Source organism: Podarcis erhardii (assembly GCF_964252035.2).
Source record: "Podarcis erhardii genome assembly, chromosome: 12".
NCBI lineage: Eukaryota > Metazoa > Chordata > Lepidosauria > Squamata > Lacertidae > Podarcis > Podarcis erhardii.
In genome coordinates this window covers 1,584,977-1,610,766 of record NC_138513.1, presented here as the reverse complement: position 1 = coordinate 1,610,766, position 25,790 = coordinate 1,584,977, and the positions used below count along the sequence as shown (strand labels likewise).

The following is a 25,790-nucleotide window of genomic DNA, read 5'->3' as shown; positions in this document are numbered from 1 at the left end:
CATTCCCGGAGCACCTCTGGAATATTGGCAACGAGAAGCAATAAAGGGAGTATTGTCTGCGCTAGCGCCCTCTACCCTGAGATCGTATAATAAGGCATGGCTAGACTTCACATCCTTCCGCATCAGAAAGGGACGGTCCAAGCCAGGCAGGCCACCGTCCAAGTCGGAAGTCATAGAGTATTTGGTCCATCTTAGAGATCTTGGCCGGGCCCCCAAAACCCTCAATATTCATTCAGCGGCTATATCCTTCTTTTCTAAAACTCTATTTTCGGCGGATCCCTGTTCGCATTTCGTGGTGCGTAAGATGCTTGAGGGCTGGCGCAGGGCCAGGCCTCAAGGCCGGGACAGAAGAAGGCCAATAACTTTAGATATACTCACCCAAATCCGTAGGAAGCTGAGGGCCCTGTGTTGGTCAAGATATGAAGCAAGATTATTTTCAGCAGCGTTTTCTTTTGCATTTTTTGGCGCCCTACACATAGGCGAAGTGGTCTGTGAGGACCGCGCAGCCCCCAGGGGGCTATTGCTGGAGGACGTAACTGTGGGTAGTTCGCATGTAATGTTAAAAATCCGTAGTTCTAAGACTGATCAGCTTGGCAACGGAGCCTTGGTTCGCCTTCAGGCGACTCAAAAGGCGGGCCCTTGCCCTGTAAAGGATGCTAGAAAATACCTGTGTGTAAGACCAGAATCTCGGGGCCCCTTTTTCTTGCATTCCGACGGTTCCTCCCTCTCAAAGCAGCAGTTCACCAGGGTCTTGCGCAAAGCAATTGCCGCCATCGGGCTTCCCCAAGAGGAGTACGCTGCACACTCCTTTCGCATTGGGGCAGCGACCACCGCCGCCCATATGGGCTTACCGGCGGAAAGAATTATGGACATGGGTCGCTGGAAATCTAACGCATACCAGGGTTATATCCGTAAGCCCTTCTAAATTCCCCTCAGCTTTCTCCCCGGGCACTCCTCCTGATCCGGTTCTCTGATTCTCTCTTTTCAGGTACTGGTGTGGTTCGACTGTGGATCCTCGGCCACAGCATCGTATATTGGGCAAAGCGGCGCGCCGAACAAAGGGGCTGGGATAAGGAGCTACGGCTACCCAGCAGGGTCAAATTGTCATGGATCACTAGGAGGGGTATGCGTTGGGAAGAGTTTTTCCCAGTCGTATCCAGAAAAATCGCTGCCGAGGGCCCACCCAGTGCCATGGTCATCCAGCTGGGCGAGAACGACTTGGCGTACAGGAAAGGGGTGGACCTGATATGGAACATTATCAATGACTTGGAATTGTTGAGGGCATCCCATGAAAACATTACAATAATTTGGTCATCTTTGCTGGAAAGGCGATGTTGGCGGGATGCAGAGAAACCCGTGGCTGTGAACAAAGCTAGGAGGATTGTGGAGCGCACGGTGGCTCGTAGAGTGGCCGCATGGGGCGGTCGGGTCATTCAGCACCCATGCATACGGTTTGACAAGGAAATGCTTTATCGCTGGGATGGCGTGCATCTATCTGATGCTGGCAATGATATTTGGTTGGCAGATACTTTTCAAGGCGTTAGGGATTGGTTACAGGTCTGAGGGTACTGGCGGCGAGCCGGCTTGCAGCTCGGTGGCGGTAGGCATTGGCCGGGGTATTATCATGCAGATGAGGTTGGGGGGAGGAACGCCATCACCTCCCCCAATGCTTGAAGGGTAGTTCGTTAAAGGACTCCGAGGGGCGACGCCTCGTCCGAAACCTACGGAGGCTAGGGCCTAAAGCGCGCCCCCGAGCGGTAACCCCTCGGGGAGCGCCTAGGGATATGCATCTCGGGTGGCTCCCCCTGTTGGTGTTTAACCCTTCCCGGTCAGACCGGATAGTCGGTTAGGGCCAATGCCTAAAGCCAATACCCTTCTTTCCTGTAATCAATAAAGTTGTGGCCATTTTCGCCCATTAACCTAAAACTCTGTGTCCGTTGTCTTCATTTATTCCACCTGTGGGGGGGAGGGAATAGCCACACAATCAGATTTACCAGCTTTTCCGTTCGATGCATATAGGTGGGAAAGGTTCTGGTGCCTTTATTGCACACAAAATGCTGGACTCCGTACATTTATTCGCAAGGACTTGTCGTTGCAAGAACATTGCCTGATCCAGAGTCTTCCTCTGCCACACACAGTCGCTGCAGATTCCTCGACTAACATTCCCACTTTCGGGTCGTGAAATGTACTCGGAGTCAAGAGTGGATTTCATGCTCTTTATTCAGCTTATGGTGGTGAGGAGGAATAGAAGTTCCCCCGGAATGTCTGCTATATATACATTATTTACACAATGGGCCCCACGTGATTGTTGAATGGTTTCTTTAAATGTAAAGGTTCATCATTGTTCCACCTAATGTGTATGTCTTTAAGGGGCCAGAGCAAGGGCCAGAGCAAGATAACGAGACCCAGCTTTACAGCTGTGAAACATAGCAGGTGCTGCTGAGTTGCACTGATTAAAGGTGTGTCAGCATTTGCATGTAGTATATAAGGAGCAGCACCTAGCTCTCCCATTACCCTGGGGGTTGGGTCTGGTTTGTTGTTGATGTATTTAGTGTATAAGGAGGTTTTGTTTTTTGTAATTAAAACCTTGTTTAAGTTATTTTTGAGTCCCTTTCTTTTTAATGCATGGTCTCCCCAGCAAGCTCTCTGCAGCGCTACCATACTGCAAATAGCCAACATCTTTGGTTATGGGCCCAGCTGCTGAGTGGATGACTGCATATTTTTGGACTCTGAGAAAGGTTTGAAAACTCCTTCTCCTGTTAGTGTAGTTTTTGTGGGTCTGGAAGATTTCCAGAATGGTTGACCGGGTTCCTGAAGCTGAGAAGGCTCTGGTCTTCCCACAGCTAACAGATGAGAACTATAGTTTATGGTCTTTTCGGGTGGAGGCGCTTTTGACCTCTAGAGAAGTATGGACCTATGTAACTGAAGACCCTCCTGACCCTGTAACTAATGCTTGGTCGAAAGGAGATGCAAAAGCCAGGGCGATAATTAATTTGGCAGTCAGCGACCAGCAAGTAGTCTATATAAGGAATAAGAAAACTGCCAAAGAAATGTGGGACAGTCTTGCAGCAGTGCATGTTAGAAAAGAGTCAGCGTCTGCATTGACGTTTTTCAAGCAGCTGTACCAGACGAAGTTGCAGCCTGGTGGTGATTTGGCAGCACACTTGAGACGTCTGGAGGCAATACGCGGTGAATTAATTCGAAGGGACATGGACATACCTGATATTCAGTATGTTTTTATCATTCTTTGTTCCCTTAACGAGGACTTTGATGGTATAGCTAGCCAAGATATCTGCCGTTCCACCAGCACAATTAACTGTGGAAGGGGTAACGGCAAGATTAATGGGCGAGTTGGATAGAAGGGAGGCTTATGCCATAAGCACTCCTATTTCCAGAAGTAATGAGGAACGCCATATGCAAACTTGTGGTGATGCGACTGCATTTAAAGCTGCAAAGCGTTGTTGGTTCTGCAATAAGCAAGGACATTTTGCAAAGGACTGCAGATCCAAAAGAAAGCAAAGTACTCCCAAGCCTGTTTCTGCTCATCAGTCACGGTTGTCATCTCAGCAGCCAACATTGCACCGTAAAGACAGAAACGAGCCGCGAGCTTTTCACGCTCGGACTGCAGATCATAAAAGAATTAAAGGTGCCAAGTGGAATTCTTTTATTGTGGACTCAGGAGCATCTCAACACGTCTGCAATGATCGAAGCTTGTTTATTTCTTTCGAAGAGGAAGTTGGTAATGTACATTTAGCCAATTCACAAGTCTTGCAGTCACTTGGCAGAGGTACTGTTAAACTTGACTCTTTAAACATTACAATAGCGAACTGCATTTACTGCCCATCAGTGGACAATTTATTATCAGTAAGGTGTTTTGCTCGTCAAGGCATAAGTGTGCGTTTCTTAAATTCAATGTGTGAGTTTTTTGAGGGGAACAAACGTCTATTGTATGCCCGGGACTCTGATGGTTTATATAGACTGTATTTTCGCACCTACTCCAAATCGCCTATAAATTGCAGAGCAGCACAGTCAAGCCAGGGGTTGAGGAATGCAAGGCCTCATTCCGGGTGTCTCCACGAGGCGCACAGAATTCTGGGACACCTGAATTTTGCTGATGTAATTAAGACAAAGAATATTGTTAATGGCCTCAACTTAAAACCATGCAAATTCTTTATGCAATGTTTATCCTGTTGCAAGAATAAGATTAAGGTTGCACGCAAGGGTAGGTGCTCAGATAGGAAAGTAACTGAGCCATTTGAACGTGTACATTGTGATTTAGTTGGGCCACTCCCACCATCATTAGGAGGTTCTAAGTACTGGCTTACCCTGATAGACCAGTATAGTAGATACTGTTGGACTTATGCAATAGCTGAAAAGTCACAAGCATTTGAGAAGTACAAAGTTTTTTGCAACTGGGTAAAAACGCACTTTAACAAACCAATTAAGAACCTGTTTTCTGACCGGGGCGGGGAATTTGTTTCTGAGGATTTTGAGAAATTCCTGGAAGCGCAGGGGACTACTCATGAGTTATCTTGCCCCCGAAGTCCCTGGCAAAATGGGCTTGTTGAAGTTGTGCAGCGTGACCTGCAGGCAGGGGTTAAAACGTATCTGCACGATGCTAATCTGCCCAAAGACTTTTGGGCTGAAGCGCTTAATGCGTTTTGTTATGTCAGAAATCGCAGTTATCATTCTGGTTTAGATGTCACCCCCTATGAGAAGCTGTTTAAAAAACGCCCTAATCTGAAATACCTACGCATTTGGGGTTCAGATGTAATTATGCATTATCCCACTAAGCAAAAATTGGGTGAGCGTAGTGTCCAGGGAAAATTAATGGGCTACCAGCAGGGGGTGTACAGAATTTACATACCAGCAACTGGCAAATTTCATATTACCAGAAGCATGATACAAACTGTAAATTGGAATGGAGTTGCTGTTTTCCAAGATACTGATGGTATAGATAATACTGAGGAAGAAGAGGAAGAAGCAGCAGCAACAGCAGGAAATGGTGCTTCTGAATTAATGGAAAAAGACAAAAAGCCTGTTGAATCTGATTTTTTTGATGATTTAAAGTCACAGGCACCCAAGGGGAGGTTAGATTCTCTTGAGTTTTCTGATCGTGAGCTTAGCCTACAGGCACCGCTTCAATCTGACAATGATGATTTACAACCTGAAACTAGTAGTTCACTTAGTCCCATTAAGTCTGAGGAGTCTGACTGTCCTTCTGGACTAAGACGTTCAGATAGAAAGAGGCAGAAGCCACAACGATTTGCAGATGAACATTTTAATACTGTGTATGCCAATAAGGTGGTTTTTGAGCCAAAAAGCTACAGTGACGTTCAGAATTTACCTAAGCACCAAGCTGCAAATTGGTATAAAGCTATGAACTCTGAGATAGCTTCTTTAAAAGAGCATAACACTTGATCTCTTGTACCACAAACCCCAGATATGAGACTTATTGATTCAAAATGGGTTTATAGAGTTAAAATGAATGACAAAAATGAAGTTGTAAGGTACAAAGCAAGATTAGTTGCTAGGGGTTTTCAACAAATTCCAGGCGAAGATTATGATTTGTGAAAAGTTAAACTTTTGTTAAAAGATGCATCACAACGTGGACATTCTGTTTATCACCTAGATATAAAAACTGCATATTTGTTTGCAGATTTAAAAGAACAAATTTTTATGCGTGTTCCTGAAGGCATAGACGCTGCTGAAGGTTTGGTATGCAAATTAAATAAATCCCTTTATGGTCTGCACCAAAGTGGAAGGAATTGGCACCAAACTTTAGCAAAAGAATTGCTGGATATTGGTTTTTCACAAGGAAAGGCAGACAATTGTGTGTTTATAAAGGAAAGGGCAAACTCTGTAACAAAGATATGTGTGTATGTAGATGACGTGTTAATTTCTACAAAAACTAAACAGGAATATGAAGAGGTAGTTTCACAGTTACATAAGAAATTTGATGTGGTGGAATTAGGCATAGCTAAAAATTACTTATCCATGCAAATTGAGAAAGGCAAAAATGGATCTTTTCTGGTTCATCAAACTGCAAAAATTGATGATCTTGTTGAAATGCTATGTTTAGAAAATGCAAATGGGAAGGAAACGCCTATGGTGTGTGGTTTCACCTTTACAGGTGAAGATAAGCCATTTCCTAACAAAACTTTGTATCGTTCTGCTATAGGCAAGCTAAATTTCATTCAAAGAATCTCAAGACCAGATATAACTTATGCTTTTCACTTTCTGGCAAAATTTGTGGAAAAGCCCACTACACAATGTTTCTCTGCTCTTAAGAGAGTGGTAATGTACCTTAAACATACCAAACATTATAGGTTGCAGTTTACATCAAGTATTGACAAAGGTTTTGAAATTTTCTGCGATGCATCTCATGCAGTGGAACAAAACAATTGCAGGGGTGTGTCTGGTATGGTGTTTTGTTATAATGGTTGTCCATTTGAATGGAAGTCCCAGACACAAACCATTGTTTGTCTCTCCACAACCGAGAGCGAATTATGTGCATGCGTTCAGGCCACTCGTGATGTAGAATGGTATCTGCAAGTATTCGCAGACCTACAGATGCAAGTAACACTACCAGTAAAAGTTTACCTTGATTTCCAGAGTGGACTCGCTATCCTATGTTCAGAAACCAATACGCAGCGCACTAGAGTCTTGAGATTACGTTTGCAGTTTGTAAAGAAACTAATTGCTGATGAAATGATTGTATTTGAATATGTTCCAGGTGATAATCAAATTGCGGACATTTTTACAAAAGCACTTCCAAAGGTTACACATGAAAAACATGTACAAAGTATGCTTTATGTTTTGGTTCCACAATGATGAACCGCAGGGGAAATGTTGAATGGTTTCTTTAAATGTAAAGGTTCATCATTGTTCCACCTAATGTGTATGTCTTTAAGGGGCCAGAGCAAGGGCCAGAGCAAGATAACGAGACCCAGCTTTACAGCTGTGAAACATAGCAGGTGCTGCTGAGTTGCATTGATTAAGGTGTGTCAGTATTTGCATGTAGTATATAAGGAGCAGCACCTAGCTCTCCCATTACCCTGGGGGTTGGGTTGGTGGTTGGGTCTGGTTTGTTGTTGATGTATTTAGTGTATAAGGAGGTTTTGTTTTTTGTAATTAAAACCTTGTTTAAGTTATTTTTGAGTCCCTTTCTTTTTAATGCATGGTCTCCCCAGCAAGCTCTCTGCAGCGCTACCATACTGCAGACAGCCAACAGTGATTGGTTAATTCCGGGATTCGCCTGTAAGCCAATCAGGTTGCGGATTCACTTCCACCTGGAGCTGGATTGGGTGGCTCCTGAGGACCAATCAGACTGCTGCATTCTGGATTCTATTGTTCTAGGACCAATCAGACGGCTGCACTCTGAATCCTATTGTTCTAGGACTAATCAGACTGCTGCCTTTTGGATCCTATTCAACTCAGTACATAACAGGTCAGGAAATCGCATGGCCTGGTCACCCCGCTCTTTCCAAAAGGGAAGTAGGAGAGGATTTCTCGCAAGGAGTCCTCAACCAGGTAGCTCCAGCAAGATTTAGACTTCCTTCTTATGCAAGAGTGTGTGGCTAAGTCCTACCCGGATGGAGCCAGGGGTGTAGTGTGGGGGTGTCAGGGGGGCAGTGGCCCTGTGCGCAAAATTTTTGAGTGGGCGCGAAGCAGGCAACCCCACGCAGACAACCCCAGAGCAGCCCAGCACTCCTTTCCTACCCCATCAGCCAGCTGGGCTTCCCCCTACATGGGTGGGCAGGCAGCTCAGTGCACACCCAATTTGCTCTGGTGGGGGTGGGGTCACTCCAGCATAGGGCTGCCTACCTGGGCAGTTACCTTTCCACAAGAGCTGACACTGATGCCGAAATCCAGCATCGCCTGAGCTCTGCAAGTGCAGCTTTCTCCCGACTGAAGTGCAGAGTGTTTGAGGACCGGGACATTTGCATGGAAACTAAAATGCTTGTTTACAAAGCTACTGTACTACCAACCTTACTGTATGCTTGTGAAACATGGACCACTTATAAACGCCATCTCCAACTCCTTGAAAGATTCCATCAACGGTGTCTCCGAAAAATTTTACACATCACCTGGGAAGACAGGCAAACTAATACCAGTGTACTGGAAGAAGCAAAGATCGCCAGTGTTGAAGCAATGATTCTTCAACATCAGCTTCACTGGACTGGTTGTGTTGTGCGGAGGCCTGATTATCATCTTCCAAACCAACTACTCTATTCTGAACTTAAAAATAGAAAGTGTAATGCTGGTGGTAAACAAAAGAGGTTTAAAGACTGTCTCAAGGCAAATCTTAAAAATGTAGTATAAACACGGACAACTGGGGAACACTGGCCTGCGAGCGCTCCATTTGGAGAACAGCCTTGACCAAAGGTGTCATGGGCTTTGAAGACACTCGAACTCAGGACGCAAGGGAGAAACGTGCTAAGAGGAAGGCACACTTGGCATACCCACACCGGGATCAAATCCCGCCCAGGAACCAATGTCCCCACTGTGGAAGGACGTGTGGGTCCAGAATTGGCCTCCACAGTCACTTATGGACTCACTGTTAAGACCATGTTCACGGAAGACAATCTTACTCGGCTATGAGGGATTGCCAAGCCATACATCCGAGATTCGGCCATCCAAAATGGCGTCCGGGGAGGATTTCTGCAAATCAGCAAAATGTCCAGGGAAACCTGGACATATGGCAACCCATTTCAGAATATTTTCCCCCTAAAAATAGCTTTATAACCTCATTCTTTTGGGGGGGTTCCCCCCTCCCCAAAAAATTCAACAACTTTGACCAAAAGGAAAGGAAAGGAAAAGCTTTTTCCGGATTTTCACTTTTTGAAATATGGCAACCCTACTCCATCAGCTGACAACTGCCGCTACACCACTGGGTGGAGGAACTCCCTATGAAGAAAGGTTGCAGCCTTTTGGACTTTTTAGCACCGGGAACACAAGTGCCCCCCGACACCCCCTTGCACTTGGAAGCTCCCTTCCATCTCCCACCCATCGCAGCTCCGTTACTGAGCTTGGCGCACGTCAGCAATATGCCTGTTCTGCTTCTTGTGATTAGAGAGACTGCTCTTCAAGGGCACACGGCACTGTTTAAGATATAGGTCAAACCCTGAACCATTCCTGGCATCTTGGCCATGCCATGTGACCAAATCTTCTGTGCTGTTCGTGAATGCATCCTGCATGAAGAAAGCAGGCAGGTAATTTTCTGGTACACCAAACACAGAAAATTGCTGATGTATTGACCAGACTGAATTTGGCTGATGCAAACCCAGCAGACACACCGATGGTGACAGGTTACCAGGTAGATGGTACTGCTGGAGCATTTTCTGACACCACACTGTACCGATGCATTCTAGGCAAGCTGAATTTCATTGCTAGATGCTCAAGACCTGACATAGCTGTAGGCAGACATGCCAACAATCCTACTGTTCAGGATTGGAAAGCTCTGATGCGCATAGCCCGCTATTTGAAGGGGACTGTGCACTACAGACTGAAGTTCACAGGTCAGAAGACTGGAGGTCTTGAAATCTTTGCAGATGCTAGTTTAGGAAGTGACACCACGGATGGTACAAGCACTTCTGGAGTGCGCTACATGTACAACCACTGTCTGTCTGTTTGACTGGCTGTGCAAAAAGGAGATGACAGTAAGCCTAAGTTCCTGTGAAGCAGAACTCAATGCCCTGTCATTTTCACTCATGGATTGTGAATGGTTGATGCAACTGTTTCAGGACATCAAGGTTTCTGTGAAATGTCCTGTACAGGTGTATCAAGACAATAGATCCGGTTTGACTTTGCTGAACTCAGAGAGTTGCAAGCCCAGGCACAGCAGGGCAGGAGAAGCCCAAGGTCCTTCTCAGACTGGGAAGGGCTCCCTCATGTTCCTGAGCCGCCTGTCTCAGGGCTCTCTGTGTCCTTCCATGACTGCGGAACAAAATATGACACTTCCCTTCCCCAGACACTTCAGTCCTGCTGTGAAATCGCCTCCTCGTATCAACTTTTAGGAAACCAACCAACCACTGACAACACTATACACCCTTAATGCAGTTAGGTCCTCAGAACGTTACCGACGAAAGAAGAATGGCAGATGAAATTGATGGACTATGCAGAATTAGATAAATTAACAGCAAGGATTCGAAACCTCCGGGACCAGAGATTCCTAGAAGACTGGAGTAAATATACGAACTATTTGAAAAGTAACTGTAATGAACAGATTACGCTAGCAGGACTGCAAGTTTTGTAAGGAGGACTATTTGAAATATTGCAAGAAAGACTACGGCGAGAGTTATTAGTTAATGATGATTAAGAGTAATTGCGAAATTAAGAAATGCAGAATAAGTGATAAAGAACGAAAAATCATCAGAGGTGTTGACGGAAGTCTAAAATATTGTATAAGATAAGAAGTTATGTTATATGATTGTTGGAATTGATATGTTAAAAAAATCAATAAAAATGTATATTTTAAAAAAAGAACGTCTTTAATTTTTGAAAAAGATTTATAGACTTTTTCCTTTTTGCTGTATTTATTTATTTATCATACTTATATACCACCTTTATCTTCCAGGGGTCTCGAGGCCGTATACATTTCATCATCACAGCAACCCTGTGAAGTAGGTTAGGCTGAGAGGCAGCGACCGGTGAGCTTCGTGGCTGAGTGGGGATTCGAACCCTGGCCTCTCCCAGGTCTTAGTCCGTTACGCCACCACCTTGATATCTGTAGTAAACAAACACAGGCGGGGAAACAGCTGTGTATTTTAACTCGGTCAAAACAACGCCTTGCAATGTTTCCTTGTCAAAAGGAATATTACTCTCTTCTGTTATTCGATAGAGAAGGCGACACATCTTAACACCTTTCATCTCTCTTGGTGGCTCAGCACACCTGGGTTCAAGTTTGTTGCTTTTTAAAAAAAGGAACACCCCTCTTTCCACGTTGTAACATCCCCTTACGATGCAATGCTGGATAGGTCCCATTTCAATTTCCTGTTACTGTATATAAAATTCCAGTCTGAACTGTATTGTTATAGGTTGCGGGGGTCAGTGTGGATGATGTCCTGAGTCCCTTCCAATTCTTGAGCTCCTTCATCTGCATCAAAGGGAATTGCAGCTCCTCTCTGATCAGATATCCTAAGAAGTGCCACTGACTGCCTTAAGGTAGTCTCCCCTGGTGAATTTAATGTCTGAGACGGGTTTTGAACTAGTGCTCTGGCCTCTGCACCAGCCAGGAAGAGGATACAGTCCCGACCAGAGAAGGCAGGCAGATCAAGTTGACGGATTATGCCAAAATGGCCAAAATCACCGGAAGAATCAGAAATCAGCAAGAGCAAAATTTCAATAAGGAATGAGGAACATTTATAACTTATCTTAAAGACCACTGTAAACAGTTTAAATCCTTAATAGGATTGGAATATCACTCGTAGTTTAAAGGTGAATTTTGGACACAATGGAGAGGTAAAAGATTTGGATTGTCATAAAGGATGCAGGAAGAAATGATTAACAGTGAGACCCACAAAGGGGGGAAGGGAAGTCTGGGAGATTCCTGGGAGTCTAGTTTTTATGTTGTATGTTGGATATGTGGCTGTAAAATCTTAATCTGAAAAACGAAATAAATACTTTAAAAATAATAATGAAGTGACTGGAAAGTGGGATGCAGGCATCTCGCGACCCCTTGACCTTCCCCCAGAATGTCTCTGTGCCCCACATGGGGCCCACAGGGAAGGAAGAGCAGGCAGACAAGCTAGACTAGAGAGATAAGGTGCACCGGATCAGGGCCGGGGCTTAGCTGAGGCCCCCAATTTTTTATTCAAGTTGGTGCCTTGGGGGGCGGGGTTTACAAAAACATATTCTATTAGTTTAAGTTGGTTGCAAATGTATGTGCATTATGCAATAGTGCATCAGATATGTGTGCACTAAAATTCTGCTAAATTTTCAAGGGAACTTTTTGCAAACTGATGCAGACATGTGGAGAACTGGAAAAGAAAGGGAAAACGAGAAGCCACATTTGACAGATTCATCCGTTCTTCATTAGGGCAGAAAAAGTGTTGCTCACATATGAAGGTACGGATATTGCTGTCATAGATGTCCAATAATCAGGGAGACAATTCCAAAAATCCAATTGATTGTAGACTTTTATTTGGATGAAACGTATTTTAAAATTTAAGCTCTTTTATGCTTGTTGAGGATTACATCATTTTTGCGGCTGTAAACTGGACGGTGGGGGAGCCTGCCATGAAGAATAAATTTTGGCAATATAATAATTTACATGAAAATTATTATATTAGCAACTGTAAGTTAAAGATCCGATCCATTTGTGCTTATTAAACAACTCAGACCTTGACACACACACAAAACAGGGTTGGGGGAGATTATTGTGGAAAACTGAGACCACGAGGGGGTTTATGTGTCTTTTGCAGAAATAAGCCAGAAAAATCTGCTCCGTCAGGGTGGCAACTGGAACATAACATCCACTTCCGCTTCCCTTGCCAGGTTCATTATTGCCGAGAGCTTCACGGCCATTTTGGCGGCTTTATCCAGATCGTCGCAGGCCAAGATCCTCAGGCCGCTCTCGGCGATCAAAACCTTTGCGTCTTCGACCCGCGTGCCTTGCAACCGCATGACAATCGGTACTTTGAGATCCAGGTCTTTGACCGACATGATGATGGCGTTCGCAATGACGTCGCACCTCATGAGCCCCCCAAAAATGTTGACCAGGATGGCCTGCACGTTTCCATTGGACGTGATGAGCTTGAAGGCCTCCCTCACTTGCTCCACGGTGGCGCCGCCTCCGACGTTGAGGTAGTTGGCCGGGGTTCCTCCGTAGAGCTTGATGATGTCCATGGTAGCCATCGCCAAGCCAGCGCCGTTCACCAGGCACCCGATGTTCCCGTCTAAGCCGATGTAGTTGAGCTCTGCGTGGGCGGCATCTCTGTCTTCCTCCGTCACCTGGGTCCAGTCCTGCAGGTCAAAGATCTTCTTCTGGCGAAATGCCGAGTTGCTGTCGAAAATGATCTTGGCATCCATGCACATCACTTTCCCCGTAGAGTCCTCCACCATGGGGTTGATCTCCACCATGTGGGCGTCGTGCTGAATGAAGAAGTCGTAGAGCTTCATCATATTGTCCGCAGCGTCGTACGTCAGGTTAGAAGGGAAGCCCATCTTCTGGGCGAGCTTCAGGGCCTGGTCGTTCCGAAGGCCTTCGACAATGTCGACGGGCTCCTTGATGATGGCCTCAGGTTTCCCTGCCGCAATGTCTTCGATTTGGACGCCCCCCTGGGAGCTGGCGATGATCACGGGGCCTTGGAAGGACCTCTCCATCATGACTGCAAAGTAGTGTTCCCTCCGGAGGTACCTGCGCTCGCAGATGAGGACTTGGTTGCAGATCTGGCCCTCTTCTCCCGTCTGCTTGGTGAAGATCTTCTTGCCAATCATCAGGGAGGCGATCTCCCGGGCTTCTTCCGGAGAATAGACGATCCTCACTCCTCCTTTCAGGCCACCCTCAAAGGTCCCTTTCTCCCGCCCTCCTGTCAAAACCTGCGCCTTAACCACCAGGTCCGTGGTGCCCATGTCTCTTGCCACCTGGTAGGCTTCTTCCGGTGTCCTTGCAACCAGTCCATAGGGAACGGAAATGCCGGCGTCTTTCAAGAGCTTCATGCACAGGTACTCGTGCAGAGACAAGCTCCTTTGTTGCCGCATGGGCAGCCCGTGGCTATTAAATCCTGGGTTCCCACCCAGCACCCTGGCCATGGCGGTCCTCCCCAGCAGCTTCACCATGCTCACTGCCTGCCTGCAGATCATGGAGGCAGCTTTCACCCACTTTTTCCAACTTCTTCTCCTTCCCAGACTTGCCAACTGGCCCCTGGAGAGAGACTTCCCAAAGTTCCTTTTCCAACAGTCCACCTCCCTGGCCTTCTCCTTGGCCAGGGCAAAGAGTTCTCAGTGACATCATAGAATCATAGAACTGCAGAGGTGGAAGCGACCCTGAGGGTCACCCAGTCCAGACCCCTCCAATGCAGGAATCACAACCTAGTGTCATAAGAACCCTAAGGTCCCATATATAAAATAAACGTTCATAAATGTACAAGGCAAACACATACGTAAGTATATACACCACGTGTCTGAAATACGGTAGTACAGGAGAGCAGTCCTGAAGCCATTTTAACTCTCACAAACCATTCTGACTCCCAAATTGACCTCAAATATTTCTCTGCAAGGAGGAAGGCCATCCCTTTGTCCTTTTGCTTGCAAATCCTGTAACTTGTGTATGAATAGGGTGAGCCTGTGGCCTGGATTCAGGAATTGATGTATTTACCATCACAAAGAATGGCCAGGCTGCCCAGGTGAAAGCAATCAGTGACCATTATCAGGTATCCTGGCAGACAGGTTTTCTGCTGCAGACCGCCCCTTCAGTGATGTATGTGTGCTGTATTGGGGGGTGGCCTTGAGCTACAGGGTGGCAATTTCAAAAGCCTATATAAGAGCTTGCAAACCAATGTTTTGGGTTCCTCCTCCCTCCTGCATGGGGGGGTGAGGACCCTGCTGCAACAGTTTAATAAAGATCAGGCTTTTGAGCTGCTTTGCTTCTCAATATTCTCTGGTTGGCCTCTGTTATTTTCTCCGAACGATAGAGAACCTACTTAAGGACTCTGTACAGGCTCTGGATACCCCATAAGGGAAAAGAAGCAGGGTTTTTTATGCAACACCAGCGACTGCAGAATGCTGCAGCACAATTGCTGATGGGAGGGTGGCCTTGCCAGCACGCCTGTGCTGAGAGATCTGCCCTTTTGCCCGTTTGCCGCCGGGCCAAGGTAACTTTATTAGGGCATGCTGAATTTTCCAACTTTCACATTCCAAAACTGAGGGGTGCTAAAAAGTTGCAACACAACTTGGGAATTCAAAAGCTATTTTAGTTAAATTAATATAATTAGTAAGTGAAATGTGTGTAGAATTGCGTAGAAATAACTTCCAAGTACTTGCAGTTTTATTTTATATTGATTATTATTTATTTAGCATTATCTGGCATTTTCAGAAGGTCAAATTAAAATTCTTTGGTTTTCCAAGGGAAGTTTGTGTGATTTTTAACCAAACGTAGATTTACCAAGCTAAATGTTGTCCAGTCGCTAAAATAATAGCAAGCTTTAATTCCTCACACCCAAAAACATATTTTTAGAAATTCTCACTGAAGAAAATTTAAATAATTAAGTTTCACCCCCTAAAACGACATGGCTGATTGGCATATGTACATTCCTTGGTAGAACCATAAACTCTGCACTTCTTCAGGGAGGGGAAAGTAAATATTGCAAACAAACATCACATCCGCTCCTACCCACCCACAAATCTTAAGGGTGTCCCACTACAATAACATCATTTAGACACGAAAGAGGCGTGTCCGGTCAGGGTGGTGATGGCATCGTGGAATCTTGGCCCTAGCCAATGGGAAGGCAGGTTGAGGGCCGTTAAAGAAGGAACCTTGGGAAATGCCCTGCCCCTTAAAAGGACAGTTGGGAAGGTCTGTTGGAGGAGATCTGAGCAGGAGCAAGAGAAATCGCCAAAGAAGGGAACGGAAATCGGCCTCCATGATCTGCCGGTGGACCTTGAGAGCGGCTGGCCTGATGGCCAGAGAAGGTTTCCTGGTGTTTGGTGGGAGCCCAGGATGGTTTAAAAGCCTTGGGCTGCAAACACAGCAGCGGAGGCGCTTGTCTCTGCATGAGTACCTCAGCATGGGGCTGCTGAAAGAAGCCGGGGTTTCCGTCCCTAACGGCCTGGTGGCCAAGACGCCAGAAGAAGCTTATAAGGCAGCGAAAGAGATTGGGACGGAAGACATAGTGGTGAAGGCGCAGGTTTTGGCTGGCGGCCGGGGCAAAGGGACATTTGAAGGGGGCCTGAAAGGAGGGGTGAAGATTGTCTCCTCTCCGGAAGAAGCCCGGGAGATCGCCTCCAGGATGATTGGCAAGAAGCTCTTCACCAAGCAGACGGGACAGCAGGGCCGGATCTGTAACCAAGTCCTCGTCTGCGAGCGCCGCTACCCCAGGAAGGAGTACTACTTTGCCATCACGATGGAGAGGTCCTTCCAGGGCCCCGTGCTCATTGGCAGCTCTCAGGGGGGTGTCAACATTGAAGACGTGGCCGCCGAGGACCCCGAAGCCATCGTCAAGGAGCCCGTTGACATCGTGGAAGGCATCCGGAGCGACCAGGCCCTGAAACTCGCCCAGAAGATGGGCTTCCCCGCCAAGGTGGCAGATGAGGCTGCGGACAATATGATGAAGCTCTACAACATCTTCATTAAGTATGACGCGCTCATGGTGGAGATCAACCCCATGGTGGAGGACTCTACGGGGAAAGTGATGTGCATGGATGCCAAGATAAATTTTGACAGCAACTCGGCGTTCCGCCAGAAGAAGATCTTCGCGCTGCAGGACTGGAGCCAAGAAGACACGAGGGACCGAGAGGCGGCCAGCGTGGATCTGAACTACGTGGGGCTAGATGGGAACATTGGGTGCCTGGTGAATGGCGCCGGCTTGGCAATGGCGACCATGGACATCATCAAGCTCCACGGAGGGACACCGGCCAACTTCCTGGATGTCGGAGGCGGCGCCACAGCTGAGCAAGTCAAAGAGGCCTTCAAGCTCATCACTTCGGACGACAGGGTCCAGTCCATCCTGGTGAACATTTTCGGCGGCATCATGCGGTGCGATATCATCGCGGAAGGGATCATCATGGCGGCCACCGAGCTGGAGCTGAGCATCCCGATCGTCGTGAGGCTTCAAGGGACGCAGGTGGAGGCAGCCAAGGCCTTGATAGCAGAGAGCGGCTTGAAGATCTTGGCCTGCGACGACTTGGACAAAGCTGCTGAGATGGCCGTGAAGCTGTCGGAAATCGTGACCTTGGCAAGGCAAGCTCACCTGGACGTGAAGTTTCAGCTGAGAACCTGAGGGAGTATCAGGCCCTCCTGGCTCATGTTCCCAACCCATTGCAGAATTCCGCTTTCAGTTGGTTCCCACCCACTCCAAATTTTGTGCGGTTTTTCCACTTAATAAGTACGCTTGTTTCTGGTCTTTAAGTCATGGTTGATACCGTAATTAAAATGGTCACTATTCATATAAACATATTATATTGCTAATATTTACTGTTTCTTACATTGCAATTTTTCTTTACTCCAGTTTACAGGTTCATAAATGAAGTCAATTTTAATAAGTTTGTTGTCAAACAGAGTTTGAAGCTGAAAATGCAGTTATTCCTAATAAAAGTCTGAAATCAATTCAGTATGCATCCCTGATTATTTGGCTAGAAAGTCTGCGCAACAGCAGAGTCCATCTCCACATTACTTCCTAGAAGTCGAAAGGGATCTTTGATATTTCTATGTTCTTCAGCAAGGTGAATAAACCCAAACATACCACGTTCTTTGTGTGAACAGGCTATTTTACACTTGGCCTATTTGAATCAGCAATTGTTTTACTGCAATTCTTGAGTTGCCACAGAAAGTCCTGTAGCTTTTCTGGTTCTGTTTTACTTTCATTTATTTATTTATTTATTTATTTAGCAGGGAAGACGCAGTTGAATTTGCAACTCACCATTGAGGATGTGGAACTGGTCGGCCGAGTCGCAAAACCCTGAGGGAAAGGACCAAAGGAAGAAAAATGAGCAATTATCTCAGTTGTGGAGAGTTAAAGAAAACCTGCTGGGGAACTCTAACCGCACCCAAACATAAGATTTAATCAATGACAGCAACATGGCATACCATGATGCATGAATTTCTTTATATATTGAAATTAAAGGGGGGGGGGTGCAAAATCCACAGCCTGGAATCTTTTGCAGCATCACAACTTTATGATGATAAGGGGAAAACACTCTGCACAAGTCCAGGGGACTCAGCTTGCGGGGCTCTGCAAAACATGGGGTTTTCACTGCAAAACTGTTGCCAAAACTTGGCACCAGTTTAGAGTGATTTGAACACTGTCGGATTTTTGAGTGTCAGCCTCGTATTTGAGATATGGATTACTCAGATTTGGGGTGCTGCAAAATGTGGGGGTTTCGCTGAATAGGAACAGCAAAACTTTGGCACAGGGGGGCATGCCAAATTTTGGCTTTCGTGGTTAATTATCCAGGTGGGAGGGGAGCGGTAACCTCATGGCATTTAAAACCCCGAATGGGCCCATCGCCTTTTGTGGGTGTGAAATGACCTCATAGTCAATCACTCCTCTCTTTTACGTTGAAAGTGCTAGCAGCCGGGGACTTTCTAAGGGCAGAACGTGAGCCCTTGACCGCAGCCTCACTCCATAACGCATCCATTGAGGCACCCAGTGGTGTCAGGATCCGCAGGGACCCCAAATCCAGAGACCTGTCAAGTTCACTATGTCACCCAAGAATAATGGCACCAACGGGGTGGACCTCTCTGACAGAGGGGGGCCTTTCCCCATCACTTGTCGAGGGCCAGGGGATTTCTGCATGTTCAGTATTATGTATTCAGGGGTCTGTGTTTGCCTGAGCTTGAGTCTGGACTAAGGATTCTGAGCTCCTGTGTTCTGATTCGATACATGGTGTCCAATCACAGAACACTTCAGGATTTGGGCCTCTGCCATTGGCCCTTGAACTCTGAGTCGTGATTCGCAGCTTGGAAGTTTAGACAGCCAATCACGTTGGGAGTGGGAGTGGCCCAGGCCTTCAGAAATGTATATAAGCAGTTGCTTTGCCCATGTTTCCCAGTTATGTAGTTCAAGAAAGGTTCTTGCTGTTATCACTATGTCCTGCCTCGTGGGAACCTACCTACTCTTCACTATCCCAGCCGGACCCCAGAAATTATAGCCCCATCCTCTACTCACCATAGACAGGGAAGTAGTAGGTCGTGTCCTCGTTCAGGCCTATGCCAGCCACATGCTGCTCAAATTTAGCCGTGACGGCGTCGTTCACCCGGATGGCTCGTCCTTTCATAAATTTAAGTGAAGCGTTAATGCTGTCTTTGTTCCCTAAGCAGCCGACAGGCAATCCCAATTCCCCCCTCCTACCCATGGAAAGGTCCAGTTCTGCAATGTCTGAGGTGAGTATGCACTGCTCTGTCAACAAGTCTCTTGGCGGAAGTCTCTGCTCCTGGAATGCCTCTGGCGTGGATGGAGAGAAGCCTAGGGCAGTGATTCATACAGAGAAGCAACGGGAAACCTTGGGGCAATTTGCCTGCATCTCTGCGGGGTGAGCAGCTGAATGCAGGCCCCCCAAGTGTCCCAATTTCCTAGGGACAGTCCTGGAACTACAGAAGCCGTCCCGGTTTCTGATTTGATCCCACTGTCCTGCTCGCCCCTTTTCCTCCACATCTCGGAGAACAATTGAAAGTGTGAAAACAGAGTCCTGTTTCTATGGAAGGAGAAGCAAAAGTCTACCCCTAGCATTTAGCACTTTTGAAGTAGACTACCCTTGAGCCGAGGGACGCGGGTGGCACTGTGGTCTAAAGCACTGAGCCTCTTAGGCTGGCCGATCAGAAGGTCAGCGGTTCAAATCCCCGCGATGGGGTGAGCTCCTGTTGCTCGGTCCCTGCTCCTGCCAACCTAGCAGTTCGAAAGCACGTCAAAGTGCAAGTAGATGAATAGATACCGCTCCAGCGGGAAGGTAAACGGCATTTCCGTGTGCTGCTCTGGTTCGCCAAAAGCGGCTTAGTCATGCTGGCCATGTGACCTGGAAGCTGTATGCCGGCTCCCTCAGCCGATAAAGCGAGATGAGCGCCACAACCCCAGAGTCATCTGCGACTGGACCTAATGGTCAGGGGTCCCTTTACCTTTACCTTTACCGCTGAGCCTGGGGGCTCCATTCCTATCCTGGCTAACAAGGGCATAAGCAGAGTCCTGCTGACCGAGACCACGGGCAAACTGGGCCAGTGTCCTTCTTGCCACTGCTTCCAGGGGTCTCCCAAGAGGGGCTTGAAGACCTTTCCTCATTTTTGCCCCACCACTGATACTTGGAGGTGCACTGCCTCTGTAGGTTCTCTTTAGCTCTCAAGGCTGAGCTTAGACAGAGCTCCCCTCCCTCCTTCAGGAATGTTTCCAGCCCACCAGAAACATGCACAGCAATTCCAAGGAGTCCTCACCATAAAGCTTCGCTGAGATCTTCCGGGCTTTCTGGTAATACACAATGGCATAGCTGCTATAATCCGTTTCCGCCACCACCACGTCCACAGGGCTGCCACGGCCTGGGGGGGGGGGGGAATACACAGAGCGCCCTAGGTCAGCGCATGGAGAAATGGCGCTTTGCCTGCTCCCCTGCAAGCAAAGGTGCTTCTGAGGTGCTTTTGCCCCTGTGCCTTTAAAGAGCAGCACAGCAGGCAGAAATCCAACAGGTGACCTTCCCTCAGTATAGAGACCTGGTGGAGCAGAGTTTGGCTTGCTTTGCGGAATATTTGTCGTAAAACGAAACGGGTTGCACTCCTGCCTGGGCAGCGACAGCGTGGGGTGGGCCAAGGGCTCCAAAATATGCTTTGTGTGAGAAACCTATAAAAGGCCCCAAATGAATGAGACATTGGGGTTCAGTTAAAAACCTTTGGCTTCCTTGGCTCATAGCAGTTCCCTTTTGTTCATAAAAGACACCTAGCCCAGTTGCTGCTTGGCTGCTGAAGACATCAGATAAGAATGGCATTTTGAAGTAGAAGATTTACGGAAGTCTGGCCGTGCCAGCTTACCAAGGATGACTCCCTTATGCATAATAATAATAATAATAATAATAATAATAATAATAATAATTTATTATTTGTACCCCGCCCATCTGGCTAGGTTTCCCCAGCCACTCTGGACGGCTTCCAACAAAGACCAAAAAATCACTAAGATGTCACACATTAAAAACTTCCCTGAACAGGGCAGGGACTTGTTATCTATGTAAACATAAACCTCAGACTACAATTCTCCCTTTCTTTTAAGTATGTAGGTTGTATCTATGTGGGCTTCAAAACTTTAGAAGCAAGGGGCCCTAGAAGGGCTGGACACACGTCAAGTTGCAGGCTGGACATCCAGACAGTTGCATTCAATGCGTGTTTTGCCAGCCACCCTCTGCTGATGTTTGCAGCGTTTTGATTGGATTTTACATGAATTATTTGTCTGTAAACCCTATAAAAGGTCCAGGGGGGGGGACACACACTCACACACACACCGTTCAGCCTTTGTGGAAGAGACTGCGCTGAACCTATTTACTGCAGTAAATAAACTTTTGGACTCTTTCTTCAATCCAACTCAGGAGGAGTTAATGGTACTAGTGAGACAGCAGATTTGCGCTGCGACAACATGGCAGCAGAAGCATTAAGACATAGACCTTCAGCTCCACCCAAAACTCCCTTGGCCAGCTCTACTTTATTCTATAAATGCACCTGGCGACATGGGAATGATGGTTGTGCCCAGGGCTGCTGTGCAGGAGTCAACAAACTTTTTCAGCAGGGGGCTGGTCCACTGTCCCTCAGACCTTGTGGGGGGCCAGACTATATTTAGAAAAAAATACATGAACGAATTCCTATGCCCCACAAATAACTCAAGAGGTGTGTTTTAAATAAAAGCACACATTCTACTCATGTAAAATCACATTGATTCCCAGACTGTTCGTGGGCCAGATTTAGAAGGCGATTGGGCTGGATCCAGCCCCCCGGCTTTAGTTTGCCTACCCATGCTGTAGGTGTTATAGAGATATCAACTGGGAGTGTTTGAAACGCATAGTAGAAAAGCTGAGGATTATTGCTGAAGGTGACCATCTTGGGAAAAGCTTTGCCTGTTGCTCTGAGTAATTATTTTTTAAAGGGGGGAACTGGGAGAAATGTGAGGGAGGTCCCCATGGGCAAAACCACCCCAATCCTCGCCCACCTTTCAGGAGGAACCTGCCAGGAATCTTGGTGGGGAAGTAGGTTTGCTGGATGTTCCAACAGACGCCGTCCCTGCAGAGATGGAGGAGAAGACCAAGCATTCAGGGCAGTATTCCAGCGGCCGGTCCACGTCAGGCCGGATCCTGTTCCATAGGCTGTTTGCCTAGGAACAGCCAGCACCAGAAAAACACATCCCTACTTCCCCAGAAAAAAACAAAGGCATTGGCTCTATGTGCGCATGTAATAGTTGCTCGAAAGAGCATTCCTTTGGGTTACCACATTTATACCTCACTGGATTTCCTCCAAAGGTGGCAGACATAGTTCTCCATGGAAAAACTCTCTGACAGTAAGAGCTATTCGACTGTAGAACGGTCTCCCTCGGGAGGTGGTGGACTCTCCTTCCTTGGAGGTTTTTAAGCAGAGGTTGGATGGCCATCTGCCAGGGATGTTGCAGCCATTGGTGTTTCGCAAATTTGACCTGTTGCAGGACCTTAGCCAGACCTTAGCAGAGCATACGCAGAGTTCCAGAAATCAATCAGTTGCAGGCAGGATGGACGAAGCAGGAACAACGCTGCTACCAGTAACTTGGTTACTTAGAGGTGATTATTAAAAACAGCAGACTCTACAAGTTACTATGTACAAGAACAGATGCAGATCTTAACTAACTCTCTCTTAACAAACTCCAAACGACTTTCAAAACACCACACTGACCAACAACACTATCCAGTCAGTAAGGTCATAAGTCATCATGCCTGTGTGAAACATCAACCAATGGTAGAGTTGTATCCAACATCCCATATCTCTAGGCAGAATAAGTCCTCTGCTCAGTCATCCTTGGCTTTTGGCCACCTTCTAATTGCTTTGTGTGAAGCTGCACAGAATGGCATGTAGTAGAAAAATCCCAACAGTAGCTGAGATTCCTCTAATGCAGGTGGTTGGAGTAGAGGAACCTTGGGGTCCCTTCCAACTCTACCATTCTATGATTCTTGGGGACCAACAAAGAGGATGACCTTTCCTCCACACCCCATTCATCTGGGCCCAGCGGATCCCGCCAGCTTCCTCGGATACTCACAGCGGGCGGAAGGTGCTCACCAGCAAGGATCCCTGAGAGTTTGCGCCACCCACAGAGACCACCAGGTTGGTTGCTTCAAGCCGGTGGCTGTTCTCACTCAAGTAGCTGCATTGCGAGGCCACCCCAACCAGGAACCATTTCCCAGCAAACTGGAAGAGGGGAGAGAGAGAGAGTCAACTTGGGACAACCTAGGACATCTCTCTTTTCATCGGAGAAATCTTGGAGGGGGAAAAGCAATGACAAACCTTGACAGCATCTTAAAAAGCAGAGACATCACCTTGCCAACAAAGGTCCGTATAGTTCAAGCTATGGTTTTCCCAGTAGTGGTGTATGGAAGTGAGAGCTGGACCATAAAGAAGACTGATCGCCGAAGAATGGATGCTTTTGAATTCTGGTGCTGGAGGAGACTCTTGAGAGTCCCATGGACTGCAAGGAAATCAAACCTCTCCATTCTTAAGGAAATCAACCCTGAGTGCTCACCGGAAGGACAGATCCTGAAGCTGAGGCTCCAGTACTTTGGCCACCTCATGAGAAGAGAAGACTCCCTGGAAAAGACCCTGATGTTGGGAAAGATGCACAAGAAGAAGGGGACGATAGAGGACGAGATGGTGGGACAGTGTTCTCAAAGCTACCAGCATGAGTTTGACTAAACTGCGGGAGGCAGTGGAAGACAGGAGTGCCTGGTGTGCTCTGATCCATGGGGTCACCAAGAGGCGGACACGACTAAACAACAACAAAAAATTTTCATCGGAGGATGTTGAGGGGGTGTACATCAAAGTAGGTCCTTTGAAATGGATGGATATGAGTCTGACTTCGGTTCATTAATTTCAGTGTGTATCCTCTTGAGTAGAACTTGGTTGGATACAGCCCACTGAGTGTGAGAGGATAAATAACACTAACAATATTGTTGAACGATTTAAAAAAAATAAGATTTGGGTGGGTGGGGGAGTTCATTTGTTTATTCCTCCAAACCAAGGATATCCAACCTGGTGTCCTCCATCTGTTTTGGACCACAACTTCCATAAACCCCAGCAAAGCTCAGGGATGATGGGAGCTGTCCATCACCACCTGCAGGTCACTCCCTTAGCCTTTTCTGCCCCAAATCACACTGGAAAGCATAGACAACTTGCAAAAGCTTTGAGTCTTGTATCACCTTAACAACCAACAGGTTTTCGGTCCCTTGTGTTTTAAACTTTGTCATGGGATGTGGCAGGTGGATTTAAATTATCTAAGCTAAATGGAATTACTTGGCATGGATCAAATTTAGAATTTGAGAACCAAGGTGTGCCATAACACGCCAGTGTGTAAATATCACATTATGGAGCAAGGTTCTCAACAACAAACACAAGCTCAGGGGTGTTTTTTCAAGAGGCGGGGGTTGTTGGGAGGGAAGTTCCCACCTGGGTTCCCCTTCACCTGTGGACCCAGGACTGAGGACGCCTTTGTGACTGGCTTGACACCTGCCAGGTGTGCAAAACAGAGACAGAAAGGTAAAGCACAACGCTGTAAGAAACGCCATAATGCGAGAGGAGGGCAGGGACAGGGTCCAGATTGCTCCAGGGCATTTGGACAGAGCTCTTTCTGGAACCTTCCTTCTGACACAGATATTAAAGAGGATTTGCTGTCAACAGGGGATGAACGAAAACCCTTCCGGTGAGATCCAGAAGCACCGGCTGGTGCGACAGGGGAGGAAAACACTCTGATTAATATCTTGCAGCCACCTTTAGAAACATCCTGGAAGGTAAAGAAGCAGGGCATTCCATGACATCACAGCATCTCAGCCAATGATTGAGAGGCAGTTTTGGACAGCTCTAGCTCGGCTATCTTGCCCCACTCCAACCCCAGAAGAAATTGTGTTTCCCTTTCCAAATCCATCTGCTCACCTGGCCAAGATCGAAGTTGGCCTGGACGTCAATCTTGTCGATGGGATTCTCTGGGGCTGGGCGTTTTTGGGAACGCCGGGCAGCGCCGGGTGCAGCAAGGAGCAGGGGGAGCAAGAGGACGAAAGGCAACAAGGTGGGACCCATGGCTGGACTGCGAAGAGCTTGTGGGGCAGGAGAGGAGGGGGTGAGAGCTGGTCGGTCATTAACCAGCCCTATGAATCTTCCTGGAAGTCCGAAGCCAGGGCTGACCCAAAGGGAGCAAAGTCTCGCTAGCTTGTGAAATTGACGCCTGTCAGCAGACGGCAGACTTCCCTGGCGCCACCATGAAAAGGGAAGTGGAGCAGAGGTGTGTACATCTGTCTTATTCTGCTTTAAATAAAAATACAAGTGGTCTGCATAGATTGTCTACCCCACCTCCCATCCCAGGATCTTCATGGCAAGACCTCTTGTTCTCTACAAACCTGGAGGTTCCATATTGCCTTCGATCAGTTACCATCAAGGCTGCCTTTCCCCCATGAAATTTGCCTAATCTCCCCTCCCCTTGACAAAATGACCACTACCTTATCTTGTGGCAGTGAGTTCCATCAATTAGCCTAGGTGTTGTGCTGTGATGTGCCTGCTTTCGTAAGTCCTGCAGACATCAGACCAACATCTTAATTTCCCACAGTGGTGTGTCAGATGGCCAAATGCAGCCTTGGCCAACCGGGGGGGGGGATCCAGCTGTTTTGGACCACAGCTCCTGTCATTCCCCCAGCAGCACATCTGGAGGCCACCAGCTTAGCCAAGGTTACCCCAATAGGAAGGCTGTGCACAAGGCAAGATGGCAACAGCCCTCCCCAGTTTTATGCCTCTGTTTCAGGGCTGCTGAGATAAGGCCACCTCTAACTCCCCATTCCTTTTCACACAGTGGACACAGCTGGACAGGTGTTGCCGCCTTGGAGGAAATAGCCGGTCTCCACAGGTAAAGTACCTTTGGAAATGGAGGCTCCGTGGAGCTTACTATTTC

The 25,790-nt window shown here is 47.2% G+C and overlaps 1 protein-coding gene and 2 pseudogenes across 3 annotated transcripts; 1 reads left to right on the top strand and 2 right to left on the bottom strand.

Moving 5' to 3' along the window:
- Positions 1-10,519: 10,519 nt before the first annotated feature.
- C8G (complement C8 gamma chain) lies at positions 10,520-25,015 on the bottom strand. Its single transcript, XM_081881759.1, has 7 exons — positions 24,785-25,015; positions 22,902-23,050; positions 21,831-21,901; positions 20,081-20,182; positions 18,828-18,929; positions 17,580-17,618; positions 10,520-10,729 (listed from the first exon to the last, which is right to left on the bottom strand). Exons 1-7 carry the CDS (start codon positions 24,926-24,928, stop codon positions 10,710-10,712), a joined length of 627 nt encoding a protein of 208 aa, XP_081737885.1. The 5' UTR covers positions 24,929-25,015; the 3' UTR covers positions 10,520-10,709.
- Positions 12,123-14,014, bottom strand: LOC309326326 (succinate--CoA ligase [ADP-forming] subunit beta, mitochondrial pseudogene; annotated as a pseudogene). The gene has a single exon. The product of its transcript is annotated as a succinate--CoA ligase [ADP-forming] subunit beta, mitochondrial pseudogene (transcript).
- On the top strand, positions 15,402-17,408 carry LOC309326316 (succinate--CoA ligase [ADP-forming] subunit beta, mitochondrial pseudogene; annotated as a pseudogene). The gene has a single exon. The product of its transcript is annotated as a succinate--CoA ligase [ADP-forming] subunit beta, mitochondrial pseudogene (transcript).
- Positions 25,016-25,790: the final 775 nt, after the last annotated feature.

What these genes read in the sequence shown, in the direction of transcription:
- C8G (XM_081881759.1), bottom strand. Translation starts at nt 24,928, where the DNA reads ATGGGTCCCACCTTGTTGCCTTTCGTCCTCTTGCTCCCCCTGCTCCTT. An exon ending in CCAACTTCGATCTTGGCCAG is followed by an intron (nt 23,051 to 24,784) that starts GTGAGCAGATGG and finishes CCCCTCTTCCAG; the next exon opens with TTTGCTGGGAAATGGTTCCT. An exon ending in TGGCAGGTTCCTCCTGAAAG is followed by an intron (nt 20,183 to 21,830) that starts GTGGGCGAGGAT and finishes CCCCCCCCCCAG; the next exon opens with GCCGTGGCAGCCCTGTGGAC.